This window comes from Apis laboriosa, unplaced genomic scaffold (assembly GCF_014066325.1).
Source record: "Apis laboriosa isolate Shangri-la unplaced genomic scaffold, ASM1406632v1 scaffold152_cov153, whole genome shotgun sequence".
NCBI lineage: Eukaryota > Metazoa > Arthropoda > Insecta > Hymenoptera > Apidae > Apis > Apis laboriosa.
In genome coordinates this window covers 259,256-285,500 of record NW_025221902.1, presented here as the reverse complement: position 1 = coordinate 285,500, position 26,245 = coordinate 259,256, and the positions used below count along the sequence as shown (strand labels likewise).

Here is a 26,245-nt window from a genome sequence, read left to right as displayed (position 1 = left end):
CAAAATGATGTATTTTTTCTACGAACGAACTTAAATCAATAAATCATTTGCAAATTCTTAGAATAGATAAATCAAATCATATATCATAAAAGAAATATTTTTATAAAAAAAAAAAACGAAGAAAAAATAAAAGTATTAAGAAAGAAAAAAAGAAAATTTTTTTCTGATATTATTCTAGTTTATATATATATATATTCTAGTTTATATATATATTAATTATCTCTGGTAAATTTAAAAAAAATACAATTTATATTATATAATATATATTATATAATACATATTATATCTCGATTGCTTTCATTTACATTACTAAAGAAGAAAAAGAATATCATTTGATCATTCGAAGTCATTTCTTATTTCATAATTATAATTAATCATTTCTTGAGAATCATTTTTTTTCTATCTTATCTATTATCATTATCATTATTATTACTAATTTTATTATTATTATTATTATACTACTTATCATTATTCATAGTCTCTAATAAAAAATAGTAGGATATTGTCGTATTCATGATCTAAAAGTATACAAAAAATAAATGTAAAAATGAAATTGTTTTCAAATGAGTAATAATAGGATGGAAACAGCGATTTAGCAGACAGTTTACCTTAGCCAAAAGATCCATTGTAACTTGTACTAAACTACATGCCTTCAAAACAATTGGCCTCTGTGCTAATACTAACAAAAAGTATTTTGCAAAACTAGTATTCTTGTCATACCAGCAACTACAATAAACATTACGACGAAGAAATTCACTCTATGAAGAGAAAGAAAATTAAATGGTGATTGCAATCACTATCATTGATCGATCATTAATCATTTGTTTGCACGCTTGTTCATAAACAATTTAAGATAACGAAAAATACATTTCCAATTAGTACGAACCTCAGTAAAGATTACGTCTCCGGGCCAGGAATATAAAAATGTTTGTATTAATTTTAAGATAAGGTAACTCATGAATGTTCCAATTTTATAGATATTTATTCCATTAACCTGTAAATCGTTTTATATTTGATATATAAAATTGAGAATCAATGAAAATCGATGAAATTTCAAATTATAGTTTATTAAAACAAATTTATTTTACACATTTCATGCAATTTTTCAAATGTATTCACTTTTTTAAAATAATTTATCTTATTTTTATATATAAACTATATAACTATATAAACTATAATATTTATTAGAATTAATCTTTTTGTAATTTTAAATAATATTTCTAATAATATTGATTACATGTAGTATAAATGAGTAACATTATATATATATCATTATTCATAGTCTGATATAATATATTCATATTATATTATATTATATTATATAAATATATTATAAAGAATTGATTAATTTTAGTAAAAAATAATATAGCATAGCATAATTATATTTATTATATATTTAAACATAATTAGTCAGTATATTATTCATATAAATATATACTTGTTATAAAATAAACGTTTTTCAATCATTGCTATCAAAATTCTCACCTGAAATAGCTGAAATATTATAGAACACATGCTCATTGCATTCGTTATAGTCACTAATAAAATGATAGGTCCGTAAATCTCTTGAATAATATTTCGACATTTTAACAATAAAACATGTTTTTCGACACATTCTCGAAAGATTTGCTGATAACTCTTTTTTTTATTCCCTTTATTTTTATCATCAATTGAAGATCTCTTAAATTCAAAACTCAAAAAACGTAATATTATGGAGATACGAAACATACAAAACCCGAAAAATGCATCTACACTAACAGATATAAAAAATATGAACCAAAGAATATTTATATCGAAAAAATAATGCAATTGCCAAATTAACATCGAATTGATTTTCCAAGGAAAAGTTCCAAGAAGAGGCAAAGGATATTGTACATTCGTTATATTTGCATCGTAAAACAATTTTATAATCATTGGTTTTATTGAATAAATGAAACTAGTGATGAACATTAATACTGTCTGTACATAAATCAATCGATAAAACTTTTGAAGATAGAATAAAATTACTGATTTTATATATATTTCATTCAATATTTCTTTTAAAATGGAATTGAGTATATCATTTACTTGTTGTAATTTTTTTCGATGGATGAAAAAACAGGAAGCCTGAGAAAGAAACTTTATTATAAAATATCAAATAAAAATCGATTCGATTATTCACATTTATATTAGATCAAATTATATTACATTAAAAAATCAATTCTTTCAAAATAAATTTCAAAATAAATTCTTTTAAAATACTTGCATACCTTTGTTATTACATTCAATATAGTACCAAAGAGAATGAGTGAAGCAGTAAGCAAAGGAATATTCTCAATATTTTGCAGGCTGGAGTTTCCAACCGCACACAATTCTATAAAGCAAGAAAATATCGCCCAAATTGGTATGTATCGATAAATAATATTCAGTTCTCTTGTAATTGGACACATTCCACCAATGAAAAGAAAAAGTTTTACAAAACTAGCGTATTTCTTATATAATCGTAATTCTTTTGACATCGTTGAAATTACAGAAGCAATTCGATTTGAATCAATGCATAAGCATCCATATACCAATTTTCTAAAAAGGGTCATATTTAAATAATGATCGATGAATATTTTGTTATTCTGCTCTATCATTACTTACCAATCGATCTCGATAACAATGGATAACTCAGTCCTTTAACTTAGTAAATTATTTGAAATTGATCAGCAATTTTAAATATTTTATTCAACAGATTATGCGCATGTCTTGTTTAGGTAGATTAAATAAAATTAATCGATTTTAAATTTGCAAAGATTTTAAAAACTATACGTTTTAAATATTAATTAAATAATAATAATTCTAATAAAAGATCTAGTTATTGAAACAAATAATAATAAAATATTATCAATTATAGAACATATACATAAATAAATGCATAAATTACACAATGAATATAATGCAATAGCAAAGATTTTAAGCACTTAAAAAAATAGTACACATAAAATCAACCATTATTATGAAAATGTTTAAGAAACAAAAAAATTAAATTATACGCTAACTAGTTAAAAATAAAAAGAATATATAATAAATTGAATATCACATATACACATTCGATAAAGAAAAAAATTACCTGATTAATCCTTGTTTAATTGACGATATCAGTTATAAAATATATATATTTTTATTTTTTCCTTTTCTATTAATGTCTACAAGTTATTAGTATAACAAAAAATATAAAATAAATTCTTTTATTTAAAATTTAATTTTCAAAATTTAATTTAAAACTTCAACAAATTATATAATTTGATTATGTTTAATTTTTTTCAAAAATAAGAAATTAAATGATAAAATTTTATTCTAAATTTTTTTTTATTTTCATATTTAAAATAAATTTACTTACAATCCATTGATATGATATAATTCATTGCTTGAAAATTTTTCAAACCTGTTTTTTTCAAAAAAGAAGTTTCAAAAAAAAAGTTTGAAAAAATTTTATTTCATATTTTTAACTTATTTTTTTATATAGAATAACTCCTTATTAATTGTATTGTTAGTTACAGAACATGCTATATATTATTAACAATTATAATAAAAGATATTTGAAAGCAAAATTTAATGTTAATGATTGTACTATCATATTTCTATTATTATTTACACAGAATGTGTAAAAATTCAAATATATATTAACATATATATATATTATATATACATATATATATATATATTATATATATATTAACATATATAACATACATAAGTAATAAACATATCTAAATTTGTATATATAAATAATAAATAACTTTATTTTATTTGATTTAATATAGAAAGTACAAACATTACTCTACTTAATAATAACAAAACTTGTATTAAATCAGGAATAAGAAAAATAAATTTTAATACCATTAATTATTTTAACAATTATTAAATTAATTATTTTTACAAAGTTAAAATTTTTATATTTAAAATTTTATATGAATATATAATATATAAAATTAATTTTCTTATATAAAATTAATTGTTTTTTGTATTTAATTCAAATAATAATATAAAAACTATAATCTTGAAGAAATATTAAATTTTCTTCTTGAATAAAATCTTTATCATCATTGATCATATATTAATAGTCATATATCAATTATAAAAACTATATATTCTATGATTAGAATATTAATAACTTTAATTAATTATTATTAATTCATTTAGTTTCGTTATGTTTATTTATTTTTAAATTATTTAATGTTTTAATTCATGCTTTTATATTTTGTAAATAAATTATATAATACTCGTAGAGTTGATTTGAGATCTAAATTTACAATATCTGTAAATAAAATATAATCATAATCATATCATAAATATATCATATTTACATATTTCCTATTTCTTATAATTATAATATTAAGATTACAAATGATATTAACCTTCTGGACGAGCCTTAGGTTTTGGTAGGCCAATATCTTGCATAATGTCAAATGCAAATGAAACATTATGTACTTTCTGATCATGAGTTTTAGGCGTTAAATGAAAACTACCTAAAGGTACAAAAAAGCCTTCAAGTAGTCCAAGTAGAAGTGTTAAAAAAACACCATCATGAAATTGTGTATCCAAATCTGTCACTTCCAAATGAACTTTACTTAAATGTTTATTGACAAAAGAAACTAACGACTGTAAAATAACATTTATATATAGTATTTACATATTTTCTATAATTTAAATGTATTGTATAACATACTTTTTTAACCACAGCTAATTTATCAGCTGGATGATCAAAAAGACTATCAAAAGCATCTCGTTCACAACGCATTCCCAAATCATCATAAGTTGATGTAATTTCTTCTCTAATTGTATTGTGTATTAATTGACCATCTTTTTTGCGCACAATTACAACTTGAACAGCTACTCTTTCTGGCAATCTAACTGGTGCTCGAAATTGTCTTGCTAAACCAACCAATAAATGTAAAATGGCAACAATATTTTTTGAATGGACAGATTCTACATGCCATTTATAAGGAGGATAACGACCTAATACTCGATTAGCAGTAGACAAAACAACTGCTAATTTCTGTTTCTGACCTTCTTCAGATTGAGTTACTTCAGGTACATCTAATTTTTCTCCTGTTAATTTTTCTGGAATTAATGAGAAAATATGTTTATTTAAATTATTACAAAAAATTTTTTTATTTTGCTAACATACCTAATAATTTTTGTAGTACCTGTCCATCATATAAATCTTCAGCAATATCTTTTACAATAATTCGTTGATCAGCTAATTCATCATTAATCCATTCAATTAAAACAAATATTAGTTCTTTGAGCTTAGAATCTTCTAAAGATCTAGGTTCTATCATTGAACGTTCTTCATTTTCATCTAAAGCATATTCTTCTGGTGGCATTTCAGGATTAGCTGCAAATCCTGGTGAGTCAATTGCATATTTTCCTTCTTCCTGTACTTCTTGAACTTAGCAAACAAATTAAAAAAAAAAGCATTAAAAATGAAATATTAATTATGAAGAATATTGTGAAAAATAATAACATTATAAATAAAATAATAAATAAAATAAAAATATTTTATAAAAAAAATAAATTGAATTTAAATTGATATTATCAATAATTATTTTGTAAAAATTCAAATAACAAATAACTCATACCATATAAGGAAACATATTATACATATTATAAACTTAAAAAAAAATATATTAATATAACATAACATAATGCAATACCTTCTTTAATACGTTTTTTTCGGCCCAAAGTACCAATTTTATCCCAAAAACTTTCTTCTTTTTCATCCTTTCTCGCAGATATTGGAGGTCGCGGAGATTTTGGACGAGGAGACGACATTATTCACGCAATGTTCATAAATAGACGATGTCATCTCTTGAAATACAACTTCCAACCACGTTTTCAATAATCGACACATTGTAGATTTCAAATCTTTTTTAATTATTTATGTATTTGAAATGAATATTTTATCCTTTTTTCTTCATTATTAAAATTAAAATTTTTTCATAAAAGATTCTAATATTTCAATTTTCAAAATTTTATTTATTCTAATTTTTAAATTTTTTATAAATAATTTAAAAAATAACAAAATTTAAAAAATATATTTCAAACTATTTTAATTCATAAAAAAAATATAAGAAACAATTAATAAAAATAACTATTTATGATATAATAAATTATTAAATCAAATAATACAATAGTCGCGTAAAAATACTATTTATATATAAATAGAATTAAATAAAAAAAACATAATTGAAGTTTTCCATTTAATTTTATAATAATATATAATAATAGTACAATACACGTACATATTTTAAATAATAACAATTAAATAGAATATAATAGAATTAAAATATTTGAAAATCAAATGTTCATGAAATAAAATGTAAGAAGATAGAAACGTGATTTGAAAGAGGTTATTTGATGTTATAAATAATCAAAAAATAATTAAAATGTTATCTTTAATTCAACGTTATAAAGCCAATAATATCATGAAACCTTTGTTGTCATTTTTTACAACAAATATCGATGACGATATAAGTAATTTTAATTTAAATTTTATTATAATTTTTTTTTTATAAACATATCTTTATATTGCATATTTTTATTTTCATATTATTTATATTTTTTCTTTTTCTTTGATAGAATTTCGAGTATTGCAGATAATGCCTGAGAACAAATTTTTAAAAAAAAAATCACAAAATGTAACAAATGTTACATCTAAAGATGAAATAGTATCATTCAATCAAAATTGGCAAACAATTTGGCCTGCTGCACATACATTTCATCCTGATATTGTACCACTTCCTTTACAACAAGGATATAAAAATACTAAAGGTTTACATCCTAATAAATATGCAAATGCAGAGCTAATGAAAATTCCAAACTTTTTACATCTTACTCCACCTGTGATCAAAAAACATTGTCAAGCTTTAAAAAAATTTTGCACAAAATGGCCAAAAGATTTAGAAACAGATGAAGCATGTGTAAAATACTTTCCCATTGAAATCATTTCATCTGATTATTGTTATTCTTCTCCTACAATAAGAGAACCTCTTGCTAGAATAGTGAGTTTAAAAGTAAAATTATCCTCTTTGCATTTAGATGCTCATGCTAAAGACAAAATACTTAGATTATTGGGTAATAGATATAATCCTCAAACAGATATAATAACAATAACAGCAGACAGATGTCCAATTAGAAAACAAAATTTAGATTACGTAAAATATCTTTTAACTGCATTATTCCATATAGCATGGGTAAGTTATTTAATTAGTTTTTTTGATTAGACTTATAAGTAATAAAATTTGATTAGACTTTAAAGTAATAAAAATTATTTTAGCGTGTTGAACCATGGGAAACGGAAAAAAGTGAAGAAGATATGGAATATTATGACTGGAATAAAAGTAAAAGCAAAGAATCTTTAACATCTACATATAATTGGCCAAAAATACCAATTGATTTCAATTATGAATATATCCCACATGCAACAGAATATAAAACTGCAGTTTCTGATTTAATAAATAAAGGAGAAAATCAATTTTCAATTGATAAATACAAACAAGCTGTTAAAAATGTGTTAAATCTGAAATTTCATGAGAATATAGAATAAATATTTATAATAATATTATAATGTTTATTATTGATATATTAATTATTGTAAAACATTCTTGAAAAGAAAAATACAAAATTGTATTTATATGTAAAATATTTGTTTTTTATTCAATTATATAATATATTTTATAAGAAATTTTATTATTGATTAGATTTAAATATTTAAATATATATTCATATTTAATATAAATTATATATATGTATTTAATATACATCTACTTCTTATGATATATTTACACTAAACAAGTTAGAATATACAATTAAAGTAAAAATATTTATTTATATTCTTTTAATATAAAAGATTATTAATATTATAATAAAAATAAGAGCATTATTCATGGTCCTTTAGTATAAAAATCATTAAATTATTTATTCGTAAACTTGTTTAAGTCAAAAAAATTTCTTTATACGTGAATGAATGTTCGTAAAAATTAAAACAAGTTTCTGGAATGCTCAATAGCAATTATAAGAATGCTTTATGAAATTATTTGCTTATTTATTGATATTTAAAATTAAAAAAAAATTGTATATTTATATTTAATGATATTTGACTTTCGATTAATAATCAATAAATGATAAAAAAAAATCATTTGTTTCAACTTTTGTTTAAACTTTATCGAAGTAAAAAAGGAATGATCGTTTACTATTCGATCTAAACACATTTAAATAGGATAAGAAATACATAAATTGAGACGTAAGAAATAGGATATCTAAATATTCTTATTTATTATTCTATTTAAAAATTTCTCAAAAGAGAAAAAGTATTAGAAAAAGTAATATAAAAGTTTACTTACGATGAGAAAGTTTTTTTTTTACGGATTTCAAAATTAATATTTTTCTAAAATAATATAATTTTTTTAAATAATATTATGATCATGTATTTTTTATTTCATTATATGATAATTAATGTCAAAGTATAATGTGAATGATAATTAATGTCAAGATTCAATGATATTTTGGATTTAAATATTTATATAAATTTATTATATTTTTAAATAGATCTATTAAACAGAAATATTAATGTATAAAGCTTTTTTTTATATTATAACTAAAATTGCTAAAAGGCAAATGAAATCCAGGTTTTTATCTATTATTATTAGATAGTTTAAATGTTTGAATTGTAAGTAATGAAAGGGAAAAAAACTAATCAGAGAAAAAATATTTTATTACATTACCTACGCATATTAAATGTTAACGTATATTAACGTATATTAAATGTTTTCATGAAATAAAAATCATTTATTGTTGTAATAATATAACAATGTTACGATACCAAATAAAGTTATAATTATAAAAATTATAATTTATTGTTGCATGGAAATGCATTTTAACATATATGTTTCAAGATGGCGTAGCATTATGTTATTCCCTTTCAGTTAGCTTACTCGCAATTAAAATATAATTCCACGGATTTGAGATTTATATCTAGTACCTTTAATAAAATTTGATATCGAATTCTATATTAAAAATAGTAGAAGAGAAACAAATTAATGAAATTTAATAAAGTTGACATCATCTATCCGATAATGATATATAATACTATATGTATTTTTATTATCCATTAAGAATTAATGGATAGATGATGTTATCAAATTTGTTCATAATTTTTCTACTATTCTCAGTGTAAAATTTAATGTCAAATTTTATATACAAATATCTTCGGCAAACTTGCACAAATCTACGAATTATTATGTATCTATAAATTATCTAATACAAAAATATTGTGTTGGATTGTTATATCATTAATATTCATTATTAAATTTTCATTTTTCATCCATTAATTCCAATCTTTTTCTCATTTAATTATTTTTATTATATAATTTCAATTCTAACATATATTAAAAACCAAGAAATAGGTAAATAGTTATCATTTATAGTATTTATGAATGTAATTTTACATTTATATTCAGTAATAATATTTCTTAAATCAATTTTTTGTTTATAGATCTTTTTAATTATTATAGGATAAAAAAAAGTATTAGAAATTAATTAATAATCTCGAATAAATTTAAATTTAAATTAATGTTATTCTCTTTTTTTTCATTTTTATCTTGAATTCAATCTTTACACAATTGATAAAAATGTCATTGACAAAAGCAATATGAATTACAAATATCTTTAGTCAAGAAATACATTAAGAGATATATTTGTATTTTATAACTTTGTTTAAATAGCATAATCTTAAATATTTTGTGATTATCTTTCTTATTACAAAATTATTTTTATACAAATATGATATAACATTGTTTTAGACTAAAAATTTTTTATATTTATATGTTAATAGATAAAATAATTTTATGTTATTAAGTATACACATTTCTTTTATCACTAAATTATTTTTCATGTTGCTACCGTGGAACTCTTGATGAAGATAAAGCTGGAATATATCTGTAACGATATAACATAATTTTTAATTTATGTCATTAAAAATATTAAAAATTATTTGTAAATATGAATAAAAATTATATCAATTCAAAAAATGTTTATTTTTTAAAATATTATAATAAAATATTTTTAAAATATAAATATAATTTTAAAAATCTATTTTGTTTTAACAATTTTTAAGTTCTATTATAAATTCTAGATTATTGCTATTATTACAATTATTAACAATATTGATATAAACTATTTTTTAATTTTTGTTAAACAATACCAATAATTGCATTACTATTTGTCTAATTTTATACTTACTTTTGTTTTCCATTTAACTTTTGATAAGGATGTGTAGTCATTAATCCTCTCCTTTCTTTTTCTCTTACTACTTTTAATATTCCATCTGATACATTTAAATCAATATTTTCTTTTCTCAATTTATCTGCTTTTAATTTATTTAATATAGCTATGCTTTTGGCACTCATTGTTACATGTGATTTTTGAATATGTTTTTTACTTTCTTTATTTCCTATTAAAGAAATTTTAGTATCTTTACTTTTTGGTGATATATTTCTTGCTTGTTTAGTAGGAGTCCTTTTTGTATTTATATTATTTTTTTCTGAAAGAATACGCTTCTTAGTCTGTTCTTGTTTATTACATTGTATATTTTTATTATATTCTTCTTCTATATTATCTTTTGTTACTTTATTACAATTCAAATTTGAATTTTCTTGTAATATGGCACTTATATCATGTATATCCAATACTTTGTCTTTTTCTACAGATGAAGCATCGAAAGTTGTATTTAATGTATCTTTAATAATATAACCATCTTTGTTCTGTTCGTCTAAAGGATGTAATGTATATATAGGCATCTCATTATTAAGAGGATCCATTAAATGCATTACACTAAGGCATGTCAAACTATAAAAACGTTCCTCATGGTTAACTATTTCCATATCTGACCATTTGATATTTCTTACTCCTTCCAATAACTTAATCAATTGTTTAAATTCTTCTTTCATTGTATCTGTCATTGTTCCATATCCTCTCATCAAATCATAATAATTTTGTAATGTTGTACTCATCATTTTAATCATTGAATAATGAGATTCTATTTCACATTGTTGAAGATTGCTTACTTTCTTTGCATGTTCATATTGTTGTTGTAATCTGGATTTTTCTATTTCAGAAATTTGTAATGCAATCATATTTTCTAATTTTTCATGTCTATTTAATTTTACTTCTGCATTCAATTTTTGTATTTCTGTTTCTATTAAACATAATTCTTCCCATGCTGCCTTCATCTGTATTTTTAAGGAATCTCTTTGTCGTTCAAAATAATGTAATGATTTATTAACTCTTGATTTGCCACTTGCATTTTGTTCTTCAAGTGTTAAAGTATCAACAGCTGCTGTTAGATTATGCAATCTTTCATCTGCTGCTTTTTTATATTGAATTCTACAACACAATATCTTATCTGCACTTTCCAGTGAAAGAATTTTTTCATTCAGAACTTTTTTCTTTTGAAGTAATTCAATCAATTCATTGGTTATAGTTAATGCATTTTTATCTATTTCTTTATTAACATTATCATTTTTACAATCTGTTAATACATGTAAAGATCCATTTTCAAGTGCTAATAATTTTTGCTTTAGATAATTTATCTCTTTTTTTTGTTCTTCGACCATAGTTTTATATGCAGTTACATGCATTTCACAAGATATAATATTTTTCTTTATATGACTCTTGATCTTTTTTGCTCTATTTGCATATCTTAATGTATTATATGTATCTTCATAACTAAAGTTAGAAGGTGAAATGTTAGCTATCATAACTGTTTGACAATTTCCACCTAATGAATCTTTTAAAAGACGAGTCAATTTAGAATCTCTGTATGTTATATGTTTTGCACCATCTGCTAACTTATTAATGCAATTGCCTAGAGCCAATAAAGATTTATTAATATTTGCACCTTCTTTAAATCTTGCTCCCTTACAACCTGTAGCAGAAGCTCTTTCAGATCCAGCTAAATCAATCATAGACAATTTAACTTGTCTTACTTGACCATCCAATTTATTAGTAATATTAATATAAACTTGGAAAACAGCATGACTTCTACTACTTTCCTCATTTGCATCAGTAGGATGTTGAGTACGATTTTTATTTCCTTTTGCTAAAAGTGTCAATAATTCTTCAGCACTCTGAATAGCAATTATTTTAAGACCAGCAACAATTATTCCACATCTACCATCATCTCTTAAGTGCAAAGGTCCAGATTTATGTAAAAGATCTTGTACATTTTCATTATAAACCTCTAAATACGTTACACCTAAATTAAATTCACGATGTTCACCTTGCTTTTCTATTTGAGAAAATAATTCTGCTACTGTTCTATACGTGATACCAGGATCTTCGTTACAACCAAGCATAGTATGAGTTTTTCCAGCACCAGTTGCTCCATATGCAAATACAGAACAATTATAACCATCCAAAAGACTACAAATTAAATCTTTAGTACTTCCTTCAAATACATCAATATTATTTGATGTCATATCAAATATTTTGTCAAAAATGAATTGTAATTCTTTATTTTGTTTCTTATTCAAATCACGACCTTTTTGAGCAACGCCATGATAAAAGAATGGATTTTCCTCTTCTTTAGGATCAAAAATAAGCATTTTATCATCAACAATTTTTATAACGGTCCTACAATTGCCTTGAAGCTCATGTTCATTTTGCGGTCGTACTCTTACAATTACCTTAATACTCGTCTGCGAAGCAGAATCAGATTGTGCCGATAAAATTGTACTTTCACTTGCACTTGGTTTCGTTCCATTGCTTGAAAGTCGTTTCTTTGTGAATTTTTTAACCTTACTTGGCGAAAATGCTTTAGCCAAATCCTTCTTATTAAACACCATAGCAGAATCTATTCATTTAAATACAAACATCTATCATTGACCGTTAAGAATAAACTAAGTTTTCAAATTTAAATTTCTGTATCCTGAATTGTCTTCAGAAACAGTTTTGGCAATATTAATTTTTATATAATATAGTAATATTCTAGGGAATTTTTATAAAAAAAATTTAATTTTAATAAAATTGAAAATTAATACATATTTATATTATAATATAAAATTATAATAAAACAATATATTTTATTATAATATATAAAATGTATATTTGTATATTATATTTGTATATTATTTTTATCTATTATTATATTATGTTCAGATTTCTCTAATTACATGTCAAATTTTTTATTACAATATTTTCAATAAAATTTGGAATCATTTTAAAAATTTTTTTATATTGATTGATTTCGTATGTTCTTAAAATTATCTTTGATTATTTTGTTTATTATATCCTTTCTTGTTGGAATAATAACAGTTATTTTAATTTAAATAAATTGTATACAAAAAAGAACTGATAAGAAAAATTAAATATTATTTTTTTTAGATATTTTATATTATAATATTAATAGATAATTAAATTCAACTTATATTTTTATTTTCTTCATGATGAAATATATTAAAAGCAAAAATATTAATACAAATTATTATGATCTCATAATTATTAAAAAAACAATTATGTTTTACATTTTGATGCAATTTATAATTTAAAAGATAATAAAATTATAATCCGTTTAAGCATATAGATTTTAAATATCATTAATTTTACATATATTATAGTTATTAATTAAATATATTGTTATTAAAATTACCATAACAAGATATACATATATAAAATTTTATTAACTACAGTAATATTATTACTGTAAAATCATTTAAATATATACATGTATATTACATATGACGCTACGATAACAATTATTCTTAGAAAGCATTGAAAAAGATAGATGCCTAACATAACCTATAACAAACAAAATGTGTTGTAAAAGTAAAAGCACGAAAACGTGCTAATATAAATATACTGCAAAATTGTAGAAATAGAATGGTTTTACAAAACGTTAGCAGTAATTTAATTAAAATTATTAGTAATGTATGTACTAGACAAAATGAATGGAGTAGCAACAAATGTGCTCAAAGATTGTATATGGCATTGCCACGGCTTACACCACAGGAGGTAATTTTACTAAATTAATTTTTTTAATTTTATCAAATTTATCAGTAATTATATTCTAGGTTACAGCAGTCTTACAAGCTAATGAATATACCAAAGAATTTAATGAGCAAAACTCTGTAAAGTATTATGATTCAAATCAATTAGCATCCAATAATCCTATTGAAGATACTCGATCAGAAGCTCAATGTTTATTTACAAAAGGTATAAACATTATATTAAAAAAAATTGAAAGCATAATGTATAAAATATTCAATACATTTTTATTTTCTTAGTTCTATTAAAAATATTAAAAATATAAATCTTATTTAATATATAATAATAATACAAATTTATTTTAGGAATATTATTAGGTGTGTTTGATGGTCATGGAGGAGGTACATGTGCACAAATTATTTCAAAAAGACTTTTTCATTATATATCAGCATGTTTATTACCCACAAAATTATTAAAACAATATCTTAATACAATTAATTCCAATAATAAAATAGAACTTCTTCAAACATTCAATGACAAAGTGGAATTTATTTCTGAAATTAAAGAACTTTATCAAACAAGTTTTTTAACTTTTGTAAAAGATTTAATAGAAATGGAATATACAAAAGAATTTCAAATGGAAACAGCTCTAGAGAAGGCATTTCTCAGATTAGATAATGATTTGTCAAATGAAGCACTTTTAAATTTAGGTAAAAGTAATAATGCTATAACTCTTGATGTTGCAATGTCTGGTGCTGTAGCAGTTGTTGCACACATAGATGGTCCACATCTTCATGTCACTGGAGTAGGAGATTGCCAAGCAGTACTTGGTATACTTTCTGGTACAGATTATAGACGTTAAATTTCCTATAGACATCAAATTTATCAAAAATAACATATTTTTGTTATCATTACTATTATTTTACTATTATATTAATTATAGAAAATGATGTTTGGACTGCAAAATTAATGACCGTTGAACACAATACTGATAATCGAGCAGAAGTTGAAAGAATTTTATCAGAGCATCCATCTAATGAAAAATCGACTGTAATTAAAATGGAAAGACTTCTTGGACAATTAGCGCCTCTTCGTTCTTTGGGTGATTTTCGTTATAAATGGAGTAAAAAGATTTTAAAAGAAGTAGTGGTACCATATTTTGGCGAAGCAGTAATTCCACCAAATTATCATACCCCTCCATATTTAACAGCGAAACCAGAAGTTAAATATCATAGATTAACACCTAGAGATAAATTTCTTATAATAGCCAGTGATGGTTTGTGGGATTTAATGTCACCCTTACAAGCTGTACGTTTAGTAGGTGAACATATGAGCGGAAAAGTAACATTAAATCCATTAAAATTACCTCGTAAAAATATGAAATTATCAGAAATACATAAAATGTTATTGCAACGTAAAGAGGGATTAAAAAAAAAACCTCTCGATAATAATGCAGCAACGCATTTATTACGAAACGCACTCGGTGGAACGGAATATGGTATAGATCATATTAAGTTATCACAATTATTAACGTTACCAAGAGAAGTAGTACGAATATTTCGTGATGATATTACAATAACGGTGGTTTATATGAATTCTGAATTTTTAAGACACTGCCCTCCATAAATTTGTAGAGAAATTTCTCATTACATTTATAAGATCTTTTACAATTTCCATTATTTCTAAGTATTTTAAAGAAATTAAAAAAATTAATCTTCTATCGTGTACAGCTTGTTATTTATTTAATTAACAATAAAAACAATTTACATGAAAAGAATAGTTTGCTTATTTGAAATACATACATATATCACATACTACATATATAATCGCATTCATTTAATTTAATGAATTATTTAAATTGATTAGCTATTATTTTTATTAAAGAAAATGAATGATGTTGTAGATAATGTCTAAGCAAGATAAAAATTATAAAACATACAAATAAATTTCTAATCTACAATCATAAACATGGTTTAGAAATACTTATTAATCCTACATATTATACAATTAATTTGTTTGGTACAAGTATAGCAATAATTATATAAGTTAAAAACGCACAGAATTCGTTATATAATGTTATGATTTGCAGCATTTCAACTTTTTTACATTTTTGAATAAAAAATAGTCTATTGTTTTGTTGCAGACTAAAATTTAACAAATTTCCATTAGAAAATATATATTGTTCATTCTATAATCTTTATATTAGCTCTGAAAAATAATGTTTATAAATAAACATCAAGCATGTAATGTTGATATTACCATACTGATTATCGAAGGAAAAAAAATGTAAAAATAAAAACCTGAGTTAAAGTTTCTTTACATAAATATTACATATAGCAATATCGGTAATCAAACAAGACATGAGGCAAGTGCGTACATAACTGAAAGATATTTTTGGAAGTATATAACTTTTTTAAAAAAATTTGAATATCAACCCTCTTGACCAAAATCTTCTTTAAATTTTTCTAACTTAGTCATATCTTCTTCATTTACTGTGGGACGGGTAGTCGCTAATGATTTCAACATATCTTTCTAAATATAAAAAAAAATTATATACAATATATTATAATATGACAGAATTATAATTTGAATAAAAATGAAAAAAAATTTTATACTTACCATAGTTACAGGTGGTTCGTATAATTTATCACCTTCTACTTCCATCCAATTCATTTCAATAGCAGCTGGATCTCCCGGTGAACATGGTGTCAATAAATCATCCACAATAATAGAAGGATCTTTTGGTGATGGTCCTCTTACACGTTTAAAATGTGTTGCAGTCTGAACTTGTCTAACTGGCTGCATAAGAGCATCTCGCACAATAATACTTATATCAGCTCCAGAATAACCATCAGTAGCGGCAGCTAATTTTTTAAAATCTTCTTCTGTTAAACAGTGAGAAGTATTTCCTAAATGAATTTTGAACATTATAGCACGAGCTTGTTCATCTGGTAAAGGAATGTAAATTCTCTTCTCAAATCTTCTTCTAATAGCAGAATCTAATACCCATGGTATATTAGTAGCTCCTAATACTAGTATACCATCATTATCCGATCCAACACCTAATACATTATAATTTTACTTTGTCATATTACATATAATACATTATATAAAGAAATTCTTATATAATAAACATTTTCCTTGCCTTGCATCTGTACTAAAAATTCAGTTTTTATTCTTCTTGCAGATTCTGATTCATTGTCAGAACGTGATGAGCAGAGTGAATCAACTTCATCAATAAATATGATACTAGGCTTATGTTGACGAGCTAATTCAAATAAATTTTTGACAAGTTTTTCAGACTCTCCAAGCCATTTGCTTACCAGGTCTGAGGATGACACAGAAAAAAATGTTGAATTATTGGCTTCTGTCGCAACTGCTTTTGCTAAATAAGATTTACCGGTACCTGGTGGCTGAAAATATTTAAAAATTTTAAAAAGTATTTTAAAAAAAAATTATTGAAACTTTATATTTGAAAATTACCCCAAATAATAAGATACCCTTCCATGGTATTCGCTTTCCAGTAAAAAGATGTGGAAAACGTATTGGTAAAATAACAGCTTCTTTTAAAGCCTCCTTAGCTCCATCAAGACCAGCAACATCATTCCACTTAACATCTGGTTTTTCAATAATTATTGCACCTTCTAATTTACTTTGAAGTTTCTTTTTTTCAGGATCACTATCTGTATCACTATCTCCACTATCGCTTTTTTTGTCCTCAGTTTTAGAATTATCTTCACTTGCTTTTACAGGTTTTTTCTTACTTTTTTTCAAATATGCTTTTAATTTTTCAGCTCTTTCCAAATATTGTGTACATTTTGCTCTTATACTTTCTTTAGCTCTGTCACCTTGTGCTTCATCTAAAAGAATAAAACTTAGATTTAAATATGATTTTTGTAATGAAATTATTATAAAAGAAAAATATATTGTAAAAAAACTCCGATAATACTCATACATTTAATAGAATGTAGGAAATATTCAACAGCATGTTCATATAATCTAAGTGCTTCCTCATAATTTTTGTTACGATCTTCTTCAGTAGCTCTAGTAACCAGATCAATAGCTTTCTATGAAATATCAAATATATTTATAATTATAGTTGCTATTTTAGTCATGAAATAAAAATAATATATAAAATAATATATTTAAATTGCACACCTGCAATATTGTACCTGAAGCCATTGTATTGCTTTAATTTGTACCTAACCTTTACTATATTTTAAAATTGTCAAAATATACGGTAGTTCACCGTCACGATGAGACGCAGAGTCTCAAGAAAGTAAAAAGAAATAATGATCGAGACGGCGATCTACCGCATCGACAAAATGTTCTATTTCCTTTGACGGTTCTTCAACGTCACCGCTTGACATATCACATATCTCACTAACACGTTTTTAAAGAAATTCTTGAATATACTGAACATACACTATTTGTTGCGTCCTTAATGATATAAAGTATTAAATAATGTCCCGTCCACAGAATATCTTCCTAATATAATTAATCGAAAATATTTATACATAAAATGCAATACTTTATTAAAATTAAAAAAGAAACGATTTTAATATTTAAATAATATATAAATATATGTAAATATATAAAAACTTAAATCTTTTTAAATGATTTAAAATTTGTACATAAAAATTTTATAATAATTCAATTCAAAATACATAAATATTTAATTTCTACTGTTTTAAATTTGAAAGTTATTGATTAAAGTTAACTAAATAAATTATTTTATTTAATAATTATAAATTCTAAAAGTGAAATAAATTATTGAAATTGATTATCAATTTTTTTATCACAATTTATATTTATGAAAAGTACAACATAATTCATACGTATAAGTTCAATTATAAAGTAAGAATAAGAAAATATACGATGAATATGCGGCTTAAGAACGGGAACGCATGTGCAACAGCTACCTGTCTACGAAGCACTAAGTCCGAAGAGATAAAAACTTCGGAGCTACCGAGAACTACCGATGGATCTTTTTCTGTGTTTATATCTATTACTTATTTTTGTTTTCGCATTCGTGTTGGCCTAAATCTTTAGTCCAAAAATTAACTTTATCCTATTCTAACCTAACAAAATACCGACATACGAAAAATGCGTACTGCGACCATATGATAGAAACAGTAATCGAAACTAAGAAACTTGGATCATCGTCATATAGTAGTTTTACAATAAGGAAGCCACCGAAGAAAAACATTTGATCTAAGTATGAATTGTTTGTTGAATCCTAACTTTTTACTTACTTTATTTATTTGCTTCTTGTGATAATCTCATGAAAATTAAGGGTGTGGCTAACCGGTCCTTCGTTTTATTATTCTAGGCTATGTTCCGAATCTAACTTGGTTTTAGGATTCGTCTAAGGTTAGGAGATTTACATATTTTGAAAAATTACTTTTTTTTTTCTGAACATAATTAATATCAAAACATTATTAATATTCTTTTCTTTAAGCTTTTCTTTAATTTTAAGAACTTATGAATAACAATTTTCTTTATAAAAAAGACAAAAAGAAATAGAAAAAGAAAATTCTTTATTTTATAATTTTATATTTTTACAAATTTATTTATTTGTTTGTTTTAATGAAATGTGAATTATAATATAAGATAACAATTCTTTAAAATGTAAAAATGAATAAATTTTTAAATAATTAAAAATTACAATTTATATATATTTATATATAGTTTTATTTAATTTTTTATATATAAAGTTTTAAAAATATAATCTATCAAGTAAATTTTTTTAATGAAAAATGCAGGAAATTTTTTTTATCCTTATATGTAATTTGTTTTTATAATTTTAATATTAAGATTTTTTAAGATTAAAGAAAAAACTAAACAAAATTTATTGCATATCTAGGTAATACTATATATCAGACATAAGTCAGTGATGTCTGTCCCTTCTTCGTCGTCTAATAAAATAACTGATAATAAACCAGGTGGTACAAGTCCAAGTCCTATAGAAGGCATTGAAGGTATTCCAGGACCTAGTTCTTTAGAACCTATGCATTCATTGTTAGCACAAGATGAAGAATCAGAAGATTATGGAGAAGATGGTGAAGAAGAAGAAGAAGATGACAGTAGTGAAGAAGAAAGTGAAGTGAGTTATTTTATATAAATTATGTTATATTAAAAAAATTTACATATTATTACAGCCAAATTAATTTAATTTTAGATTAGTGATACTGGAATATTTTGTGATGCAGAATGTGAACCTGACCTTGAAAATAACAATTGTTCACTTTCATCATCACAACCACAATCACTTACACAACGAGTACATAGTCCCATCTTACATACCTGTGTACCTTTGGATGTTGTTCAACCACAAAGAAAACGTAAAAGTGAAACTGAATCAAGTTTACCTTGTAAAAAACTTAACCCAGAAGATAAATCTCATTCGATGTTAGTATAATTTCAAAAAAATTATAAAGAAAAAAATTCTTAAAAAAAATTTTAAAACATGAATTTTTATTTTTAGGATTATTAAAAAATTGGATGATAAAAATAAACATGTAAGATGCGTTATTCCAACAAAAGATAACCCTCCACCAGAAATGAGTAATTGGCTTCTTCAATTTCAGGTATAAAAAATACATTATGGTTTAATTGAGAAAATTTGTTTGCTTTTTAAATTATATGAACAATAAAGATATTGTTTCTAATTTTAGAGATGGTCAAATGCAGAAAGAATGTTAGCTATAGATGAATTAATTGAACGATGTGAACCAACACAAGTAAGACATATGATGCAAGTAATTGAACCTCAATTTCAGAGGGATTTCATATCTTTGTTGCCAAAAGAATTGGCTTTGTCAGTGTTAGCTTTCCTAGAACCCAGAGATCTTTTACGCGCTGCTCAAACGTGTCGTAATTGGCGGTTTCTCGCTGACGATAATTTATTATGGAAAGAGAAATGCAGAGCAGCTGGTATAGAAGATTTAAAAGATCTGCCTCCAATAAAACGTAAAAATGGTAGAAATTCAGGTAATTGTTCATCTCCATGGAAACAAGCATATATGAGACAACATAATATAAAGATGAATTGGAGGACAAAACCTATTCGTACACCAAAAGTTTTAAAAGGACATGATGATCATGTTATTACATGCCTTCAATTTTCTGGTAATCGAATAGTAAGCGGCTCCGATGACAATACTCTTAAAGTATGGTCCGCAGTTACAGGCAAGGTAAATTTTAATTATGAAAATAAAATAGATTATTCTGAAAATAAAATCATTATTCTGTAAGTTTTATTATTGTTTGTTTCTTATATTTTTATGTTTTTATATATTTATATTTTTTTACAGTGTTTAAGAACATTAGTTGGACATACAGGTGGTGTATGGTCTTCACAAATGTCTGGTACTACAGTAATCAGTGGTAGTACAGATCGTACCTTGAAAGTATGGAATGCCGAAACTGGTCAATGTATTCATACTTTATATGGACATACATCAACTGTAAGATGTATGCATCTACATGGTAATAAAGTAGTCAGTGGTAGTAGAGATGCAACTTTAAGGGTGTGGCAAGTAGATACTGGCGAATGTTTACATGTACTTGTGGGCCATTTGGCAGCTGTTAGATGTGTGCAATATGATGGAAAATTAGTGGTCAGTGGTGCTTATGACTATATGGTTAAAGTTTGGAATCCGGAACGCGAGGAGTGCCTTCACACTTTACAAGGACATACAAATCGTGTTTATTCTCTCCAAGTAAGCATTAGTCGAATTGTATATGCAAATTATACAAAATTAATATATTATAATAACAATATTATAATTTATGTTTAATTGACATAGTTTTGGCATATTTAAGTAACACAAAGTTATCTTAATTTTTAGAATTGTTTTCATTAAATGAATATTTGCATTATTTTTTTCTTTTATTTTATTCCTATCAATATTTTAAATACTCAATTCAAAAAAATGAACTGTGATTCTCAAAAAACTTATGTATCTCCAATGAATGATCAACATATAACATATAATCTTATATCAATCTATGTAGATTATTATATTATATAGTATAATAGTTTATAATTTTTTTAAATTAATAATATTGTATGATTGTGATAATCTTTTTTTTTGTTAAAACATTTTTTTTTTTAAGTGTATTATCATTGCTGCAAACAATTCTATATTACGAAATATAAATCTTAACAAATTTTATGAAATTTTAGAGAATATTTAATTTGTTTATATATAAATATTATATCAAAAAATATTAATTTATATTTTCTTCTTTCTCCTTATCAGTTTGATGGTGTACATGTTGTTAGTGGTTCTCTGGATACAAGCATAAGAGTGTGGGAAGTTGAAACTGGTGCATGTAGACATACATTAATGGGACATCAGTCGCTCACTTCGGGAATGGAATTACGTAATAATATTTTGGTATCTGGAAATGCTGATTCAACTGTTAAAGTATGGGATATTGTTAGTGGTCACTGCCTTCAAACTTTATCTGGTCCAAATAAGCACCAATCTGCTGTCACCTGCCTTCAATTCAATAGCCATTTTGTAATTACTTCATCTGATGATGGTACAGTTAAACTATGGGATGTTAAAACTGGTGCGTTTGTCTCTGTTATTATTTTTTTTTTTTTTTTTTAATTATTGTTTTAATGAACTCCTAAAGTTTTGTTATATGTTTAGGTGACTTTATAAGAAACTTGGTTGCTCTCGAAAGCGGGGGAAGTGGTGGTGTTGTGTGGAGGATACGTGCAAGTGATACAAAATTGGTGTGTGCGGTGGGTAGTCGTAACGGCACGGAGGAGACCAAACTTCTTGTTCTTGATTTTGATGTAGAGGTAAAATAGTGTACTTTTTTACAAACAAAACTGCCCTCTTCTATGACCTCTGTACATATTTTAATTAGGTAGCATAACCAATCTATTGTACAATGATTCATGTATTACATGGTGTGATTGTGATAAGAATGTATGTCGAAAATTTAAAAAAAAAAAAAGATCGTAAAAAGGAAGACAGTGAATCGGTAGTTATTACAAATGATCTCCGAAGTGGTAGAACATTTAAACTGAAGGCATTAATTATATTAATTATGGAGTGTATTAATCGTGGTGTACAAATATGAGATTTTAAAGACTCAACAAATTACGAAGAACGAGGAGCTTATAAGTGTATTACTGTATTATTGCTGTTATAAAATTTAAAAGAAATCGCTAATAATTTAAATGAAAGATAGCCCACCATGAACATTATCTACATATAACAATTTGTATGGGCGTTTAGGAAAGTATTTTTAAATTACAGAAAAAGAAAGATTTCGTACCATATTTGTCAAGCTTATAGATAAAAATATTGCTTAAAGAATCTCACATTTTGAAAAACAAATAAATGATAATAATAATGATAATGATAAAAAATTCAAGAACAGAAGAGAGAAAAAAAGAAAATAATCATAAAAATATTCTTTGTACAATAAGTTCTTCTTTGCTATATTTCATGTAGCTTATTTAAATTTTTCATTTATTTTAATTAAATTAATTATTATGGGAATTGTGCATAATTTATTGGATTGATATAATCAATATTTAATAATTTTTTAATGAAATGAACGTTGTTGCGTTTTTTTTCATATTGTTTTATTTGCATCAATTTATCATCTAAACTGTTTATGCCTAGATGTTCATATGAAATTATACGATTAATAATCATTAATTGTATAATTTATAATTAATTTTTCTTGGTTTAAAAATATGTTTTGAAGAAATCATAGCGATTTCTAACATTTTATTGATACTAATGTTATATTACATTGAAACTTGGACCATTTTTTGTTACTCGTTAATCAAAATATTAATGAACGTGTTACGTGACGGAAATAACTATTCATGTTGTAGTTTTAAATATAAAAGAAAATTTTATTGATCTCATCTTTTTATATTTACTAATTCATAATATACATATAAATGCATTCATTTATCGTACTCATTTATATTATCATATGCGTTACAAAAGTTTTTTTAAATTATAATAGAAGTTTTTAAAAATATAAAATAATATTTATCTTGCATTTTTTGTTACAAGTATAATTATACATTACATACAATTACATATTTGAAGAAAGCAAGAAAAAAAGAATAATATATAGTAAATATACATGCAAGATCAAATTATTATGTATGAATAGTTTTATTAAACATTTTATAGTTTGTCCATATTGCAACACAATATAGATGTTTTATTACTTTTCAATATATCGTTCTATAAACATAATTAAATGGAATGATTGTACAAATATAAATGTAAAAAAAAAATTTATACTTCTATTTTACGTTATCAAATATTTATCAATTTAGTATTTGATTTTCCATGCGTAACATGTTCAAAAAAACAATTGCTATTTATTGTTTGCTGACTAGACAACCAGGGTTAATTGAATATTCGTGATAGTAATTTAATTGGATTGTCTATATTTAAATAAAATATATTGATTTTTTGACATTAGTAACAAGTCTGGTTTTGCCATGGTGCAATAATAAGAGTTGCAAATCTATCCTGTGCAATATGCACGAATCAATTAAACAATATAAAATCAGTTATTTAAGAATAAACATAAATAAGTTATAAATTTGTCCAAAGTTATAAATATCAACAAAATTGAAATAAGTTGCAAATCTATAGATTTTTATAATAAATTAGTTTTTTATATATCCCTTTCTCATTATAGAAATTATATAAGCTATACAAGTTATACAATTAATTCTAATTGACAATAAATTTTGTAATCTTCAATTGCCAATGCAAAACACGATTCGTGTAAATGCAATTTTTATTATTGAACCTAGGATATTTTAAGAATCGTGTTTTTATTTGTATATTGCTCAATAGTTTATATTTGTAATGATGTGTTATCTGTTGTATCATTTTTTATAAGAAATAGAAAATGTTGCTGCATTTTAAATCTTGTTTTTTTTACCTCGTGTTTTTGTACTCTTTATATAAATATCATGTTTCAACAATAATAGAAAAAGTACATTCTAAACAAGGTATATGTATTGATTGATTTTTTTTCTGAATATATTCCTTTTGAATGCAATATAATCCTCCACAACTACATCGATAAATTAATATATTTTCATTATCATTTGTTGCTTCCAATTCATTCACTGATATTTTTGCATATGTCAAAATACTTTCTGAATCTAATTCTTCTTGTTTTTGTATGGCATCATATTCTTCTTTTAATTTAGGATCACGCAAAACATGCCATGCTTTTAAAACAAGCTGAAACTTTATACCATCAAATTCCGATGTATTTTTATCTGGATGAAATTTCAAAGCTAATGCATGATATGCACGTTTTATATCTTCAGCTGTTGATTCTTTGGTACAACCAAGTACATTATAATAATTTATTATTGAATTCATAATTTTGATTTATAACGTCACATATATCGTTACAATAACTGAAAATAACCAAATTTAAAAGATATATTACATAACCTCAAATATTAAATTCATTATTTATATATTTATTTATATGTCCAAATAAAAAATATTATATGATTAATGATAACAAATATAACGTACATAATATAAGAATAATATTCAATAATTAATTATTAAATATTAAAAATAATAATATCTAATAACATAATAATTCTTCAAAAAAAATCATAACCTCGAGTAATATTTCTTTGCTTTTACTAATTGTATATATTATACGTTTGAAATAAGTATACTACTTACTTATAAATGTGTTTTAATTGATGTTCATTGATATTTCTATTTTCTAAACAGATTGGGTAAAAATTTAACATACTGTCATAAGTAAATCATAAAAATCCCTAAAAATGCAAAAATTTATATGCAAATAATTTTTAAACTATTAAATTAAAAAAAACTTTAATAATTCAAATTAAAGTTCAAATGTTATTTTACGATATGAGAAATTATATAATAATATATAAAATTATTAAAATTCAATGTTAGAAAATTTTAAAATTAATTTTTAAAGTTATAACTATCATATTTGGAAAAATTCAATTAAAGATTAAATTGAAATTCAAATTATAGACAATTTTCATTAAAATAAAGAGAAATTATAAAAAAAGGATAAAAGTTACAAAAAAAAATTATTTATCAATAATTAATTTTTAATAACGTTATTTCTATTATAATTAAATTAAATTAAAATTTCATACATTTAGGATAAAATTTATTTCAATTTTATTTTAAATTAATTAATAATATTCATT

At 23.5% G+C, this 26,245-nt stretch overlaps 8 protein-coding genes across 11 annotated transcripts; 3 read left to right on the top strand and 5 right to left on the bottom strand.

Moving 5' to 3' along the window:
• Positions 1–390: 390 nt before the first annotated feature.
• On the bottom strand, positions 391–2,837 carry LOC122710775. The gene is made up of 6 exons (XM_043928857.1): positions 2,626–2,837; positions 2,250–2,559; positions 1,486–2,106; positions 887–994; positions 609–758; positions 391–518 (listed from the first exon to the last, which is right to left on the bottom strand). Exons 2-6 carry the CDS (start codon positions 2,496–2,498, stop codon positions 459–461), a joined length of 1,188 nt encoding a protein of 395 aa, XP_043784792.1. The 5' UTR covers positions 2,499–2,559; positions 2,626–2,837; the 3' UTR covers positions 391–458.
• Positions 2,838–4,205: 1,368 nt separating this feature from the next.
• On the bottom strand, positions 4,206–5,843 carry LOC122710795 (beta-parvin). The gene is made up of 5 exons (XM_043928907.1): positions 5,685–5,843; positions 5,156–5,419; positions 4,694–5,088; positions 4,383–4,626; positions 4,206–4,282 (listed from the first exon to the last, which is right to left on the bottom strand). The coding sequence occupies exons 1-5, from the start codon at positions 5,800–5,802 to the stop codon at positions 4,206–4,208; spliced, it is 1,098 nt and encodes a 365-aa protein (XP_043784842.1). The 5' UTR covers positions 5,803–5,843.
• A 386-nt stretch (positions 5,844–6,229) lies between these two features.
• LOC122710797 (28S ribosomal protein S35, mitochondrial) lies at positions 6,230–7,659 on the top strand. Its single transcript, XM_043928910.1, has 3 exons — positions 6,230–6,504; positions 6,610–7,223; positions 7,307–7,659. Exons 1-3 carry the CDS (start codon positions 6,417–6,419, stop codon positions 7,574–7,576), a joined length of 972 nt encoding a protein of 323 aa, XP_043784845.1. The 5' UTR covers positions 6,230–6,416; the 3' UTR covers positions 7,577–7,659.
• A 2,186-nt stretch (positions 7,660–9,845) lies between these two features.
• LOC122710793 (kinesin-like protein KIF18A) lies at positions 9,846–12,902 on the bottom strand. The gene is given in 2 exon segments (XM_043928905.1): positions 9,846–9,966; positions 10,270–12,902. Coding segments are annotated over 2 exon segments (2,673 nt in total). The 3' UTR covers positions 9,846–9,926.
• An 873-nt stretch (positions 12,903–13,775) lies between these two features.
• On the top strand, positions 13,776–15,784 carry LOC122710794 (pyruvate dehydrogenase [acetyl-transferring]-phosphatase 1, mitochondrial). The gene is made up of 4 exons (XM_043928906.1): positions 13,776–14,037; positions 14,097–14,238; positions 14,376–14,852; positions 14,954–15,784. Exons 1-4 carry the CDS (start codon positions 13,906–13,908, stop codon positions 15,634–15,636), a joined length of 1,434 nt encoding a protein of 477 aa, XP_043784841.1. The 5' UTR covers positions 13,776–13,905; the 3' UTR covers positions 15,637–15,784.
• A 642-nt stretch (positions 15,785–16,426) lies between these two features.
• LOC122710786 (vacuolar protein sorting-associated protein 4) lies at positions 16,427–18,413 on the bottom strand. Its single transcript, XM_043928888.1, has 6 exons — positions 18,169–18,413; positions 17,966–18,077; positions 17,494–17,870; positions 17,156–17,423; positions 16,630–17,072; positions 16,427–16,542 (listed from the first exon to the last, which is right to left on the bottom strand). The coding sequence occupies exons 1-6, from the start codon at positions 18,190–18,192 to the stop codon at positions 16,441–16,443; spliced, it is 1,326 nt and encodes a 441-aa protein (XP_043784823.1). The 5' UTR covers positions 18,193–18,413; the 3' UTR covers positions 16,427–16,440.
• A 518-nt stretch (positions 18,414–18,931) lies between these two features.
• On the top strand, positions 18,932–23,998 carry LOC122710774 (F-box/WD repeat-containing protein 7). Of its 3 annotated transcripts, none has more exons than XM_043928856.1 (9): positions 18,932–19,228; positions 19,343–19,383; positions 19,956–20,116; positions 20,192–20,421; positions 20,498–20,600; positions 20,688–21,206; positions 21,327–21,734; positions 22,278–22,593; positions 22,677–23,998. In XM_043928856.1, exons 3-9 carry the CDS (start codon positions 20,021–20,023, stop codon positions 22,838–22,840), a joined length of 1,836 nt encoding a protein of 611 aa, XP_043784791.1. In that variant the 5' UTR covers positions 18,932–19,228; positions 19,343–19,383; positions 19,956–20,020; the 3' UTR covers positions 22,841–23,998. The 3 variants fall into 3 exon arrangements, with proteins under 3 accessions (XP_043784791.1, XP_043784789.1, XP_043784790.1); XM_043928854.1 differs by having other exon boundaries at positions 19,877–20,116; XM_043928855.1 differs by lacking the exon at positions 19,343–19,383 and having other exon boundaries at positions 19,877–20,116.
• A 130-nt stretch (positions 23,999–24,128) lies between these two features.
• On the bottom strand, positions 24,129–25,867 carry LOC122710798 (uncharacterized J domain-containing protein C4H3.01-like). Of its 2 annotated transcripts, none has more exons than XM_043928911.1 (2): positions 25,737–25,867; positions 24,129–25,453 (listed from the first exon to the last, which is right to left on the bottom strand). In XM_043928911.1, the coding sequence occupies exon 2, from the start codon at positions 25,413–25,415 to the stop codon at positions 24,993–24,995; it is 423 nt and encodes a 140-aa protein (XP_043784846.1). In that variant the 5' UTR covers positions 25,416–25,453; positions 25,737–25,867; the 3' UTR covers positions 24,129–24,992. The 2 variants fall into 2 exon arrangements, with proteins under 2 accessions (XP_043784846.1, XP_043784847.1); XM_043928912.1 differs by lacking the exon at positions 25,737–25,867 and adding an exon at positions 25,578–25,637.
• Between the last annotated feature and the right edge of the window lie 378 nt (positions 25,868–26,245).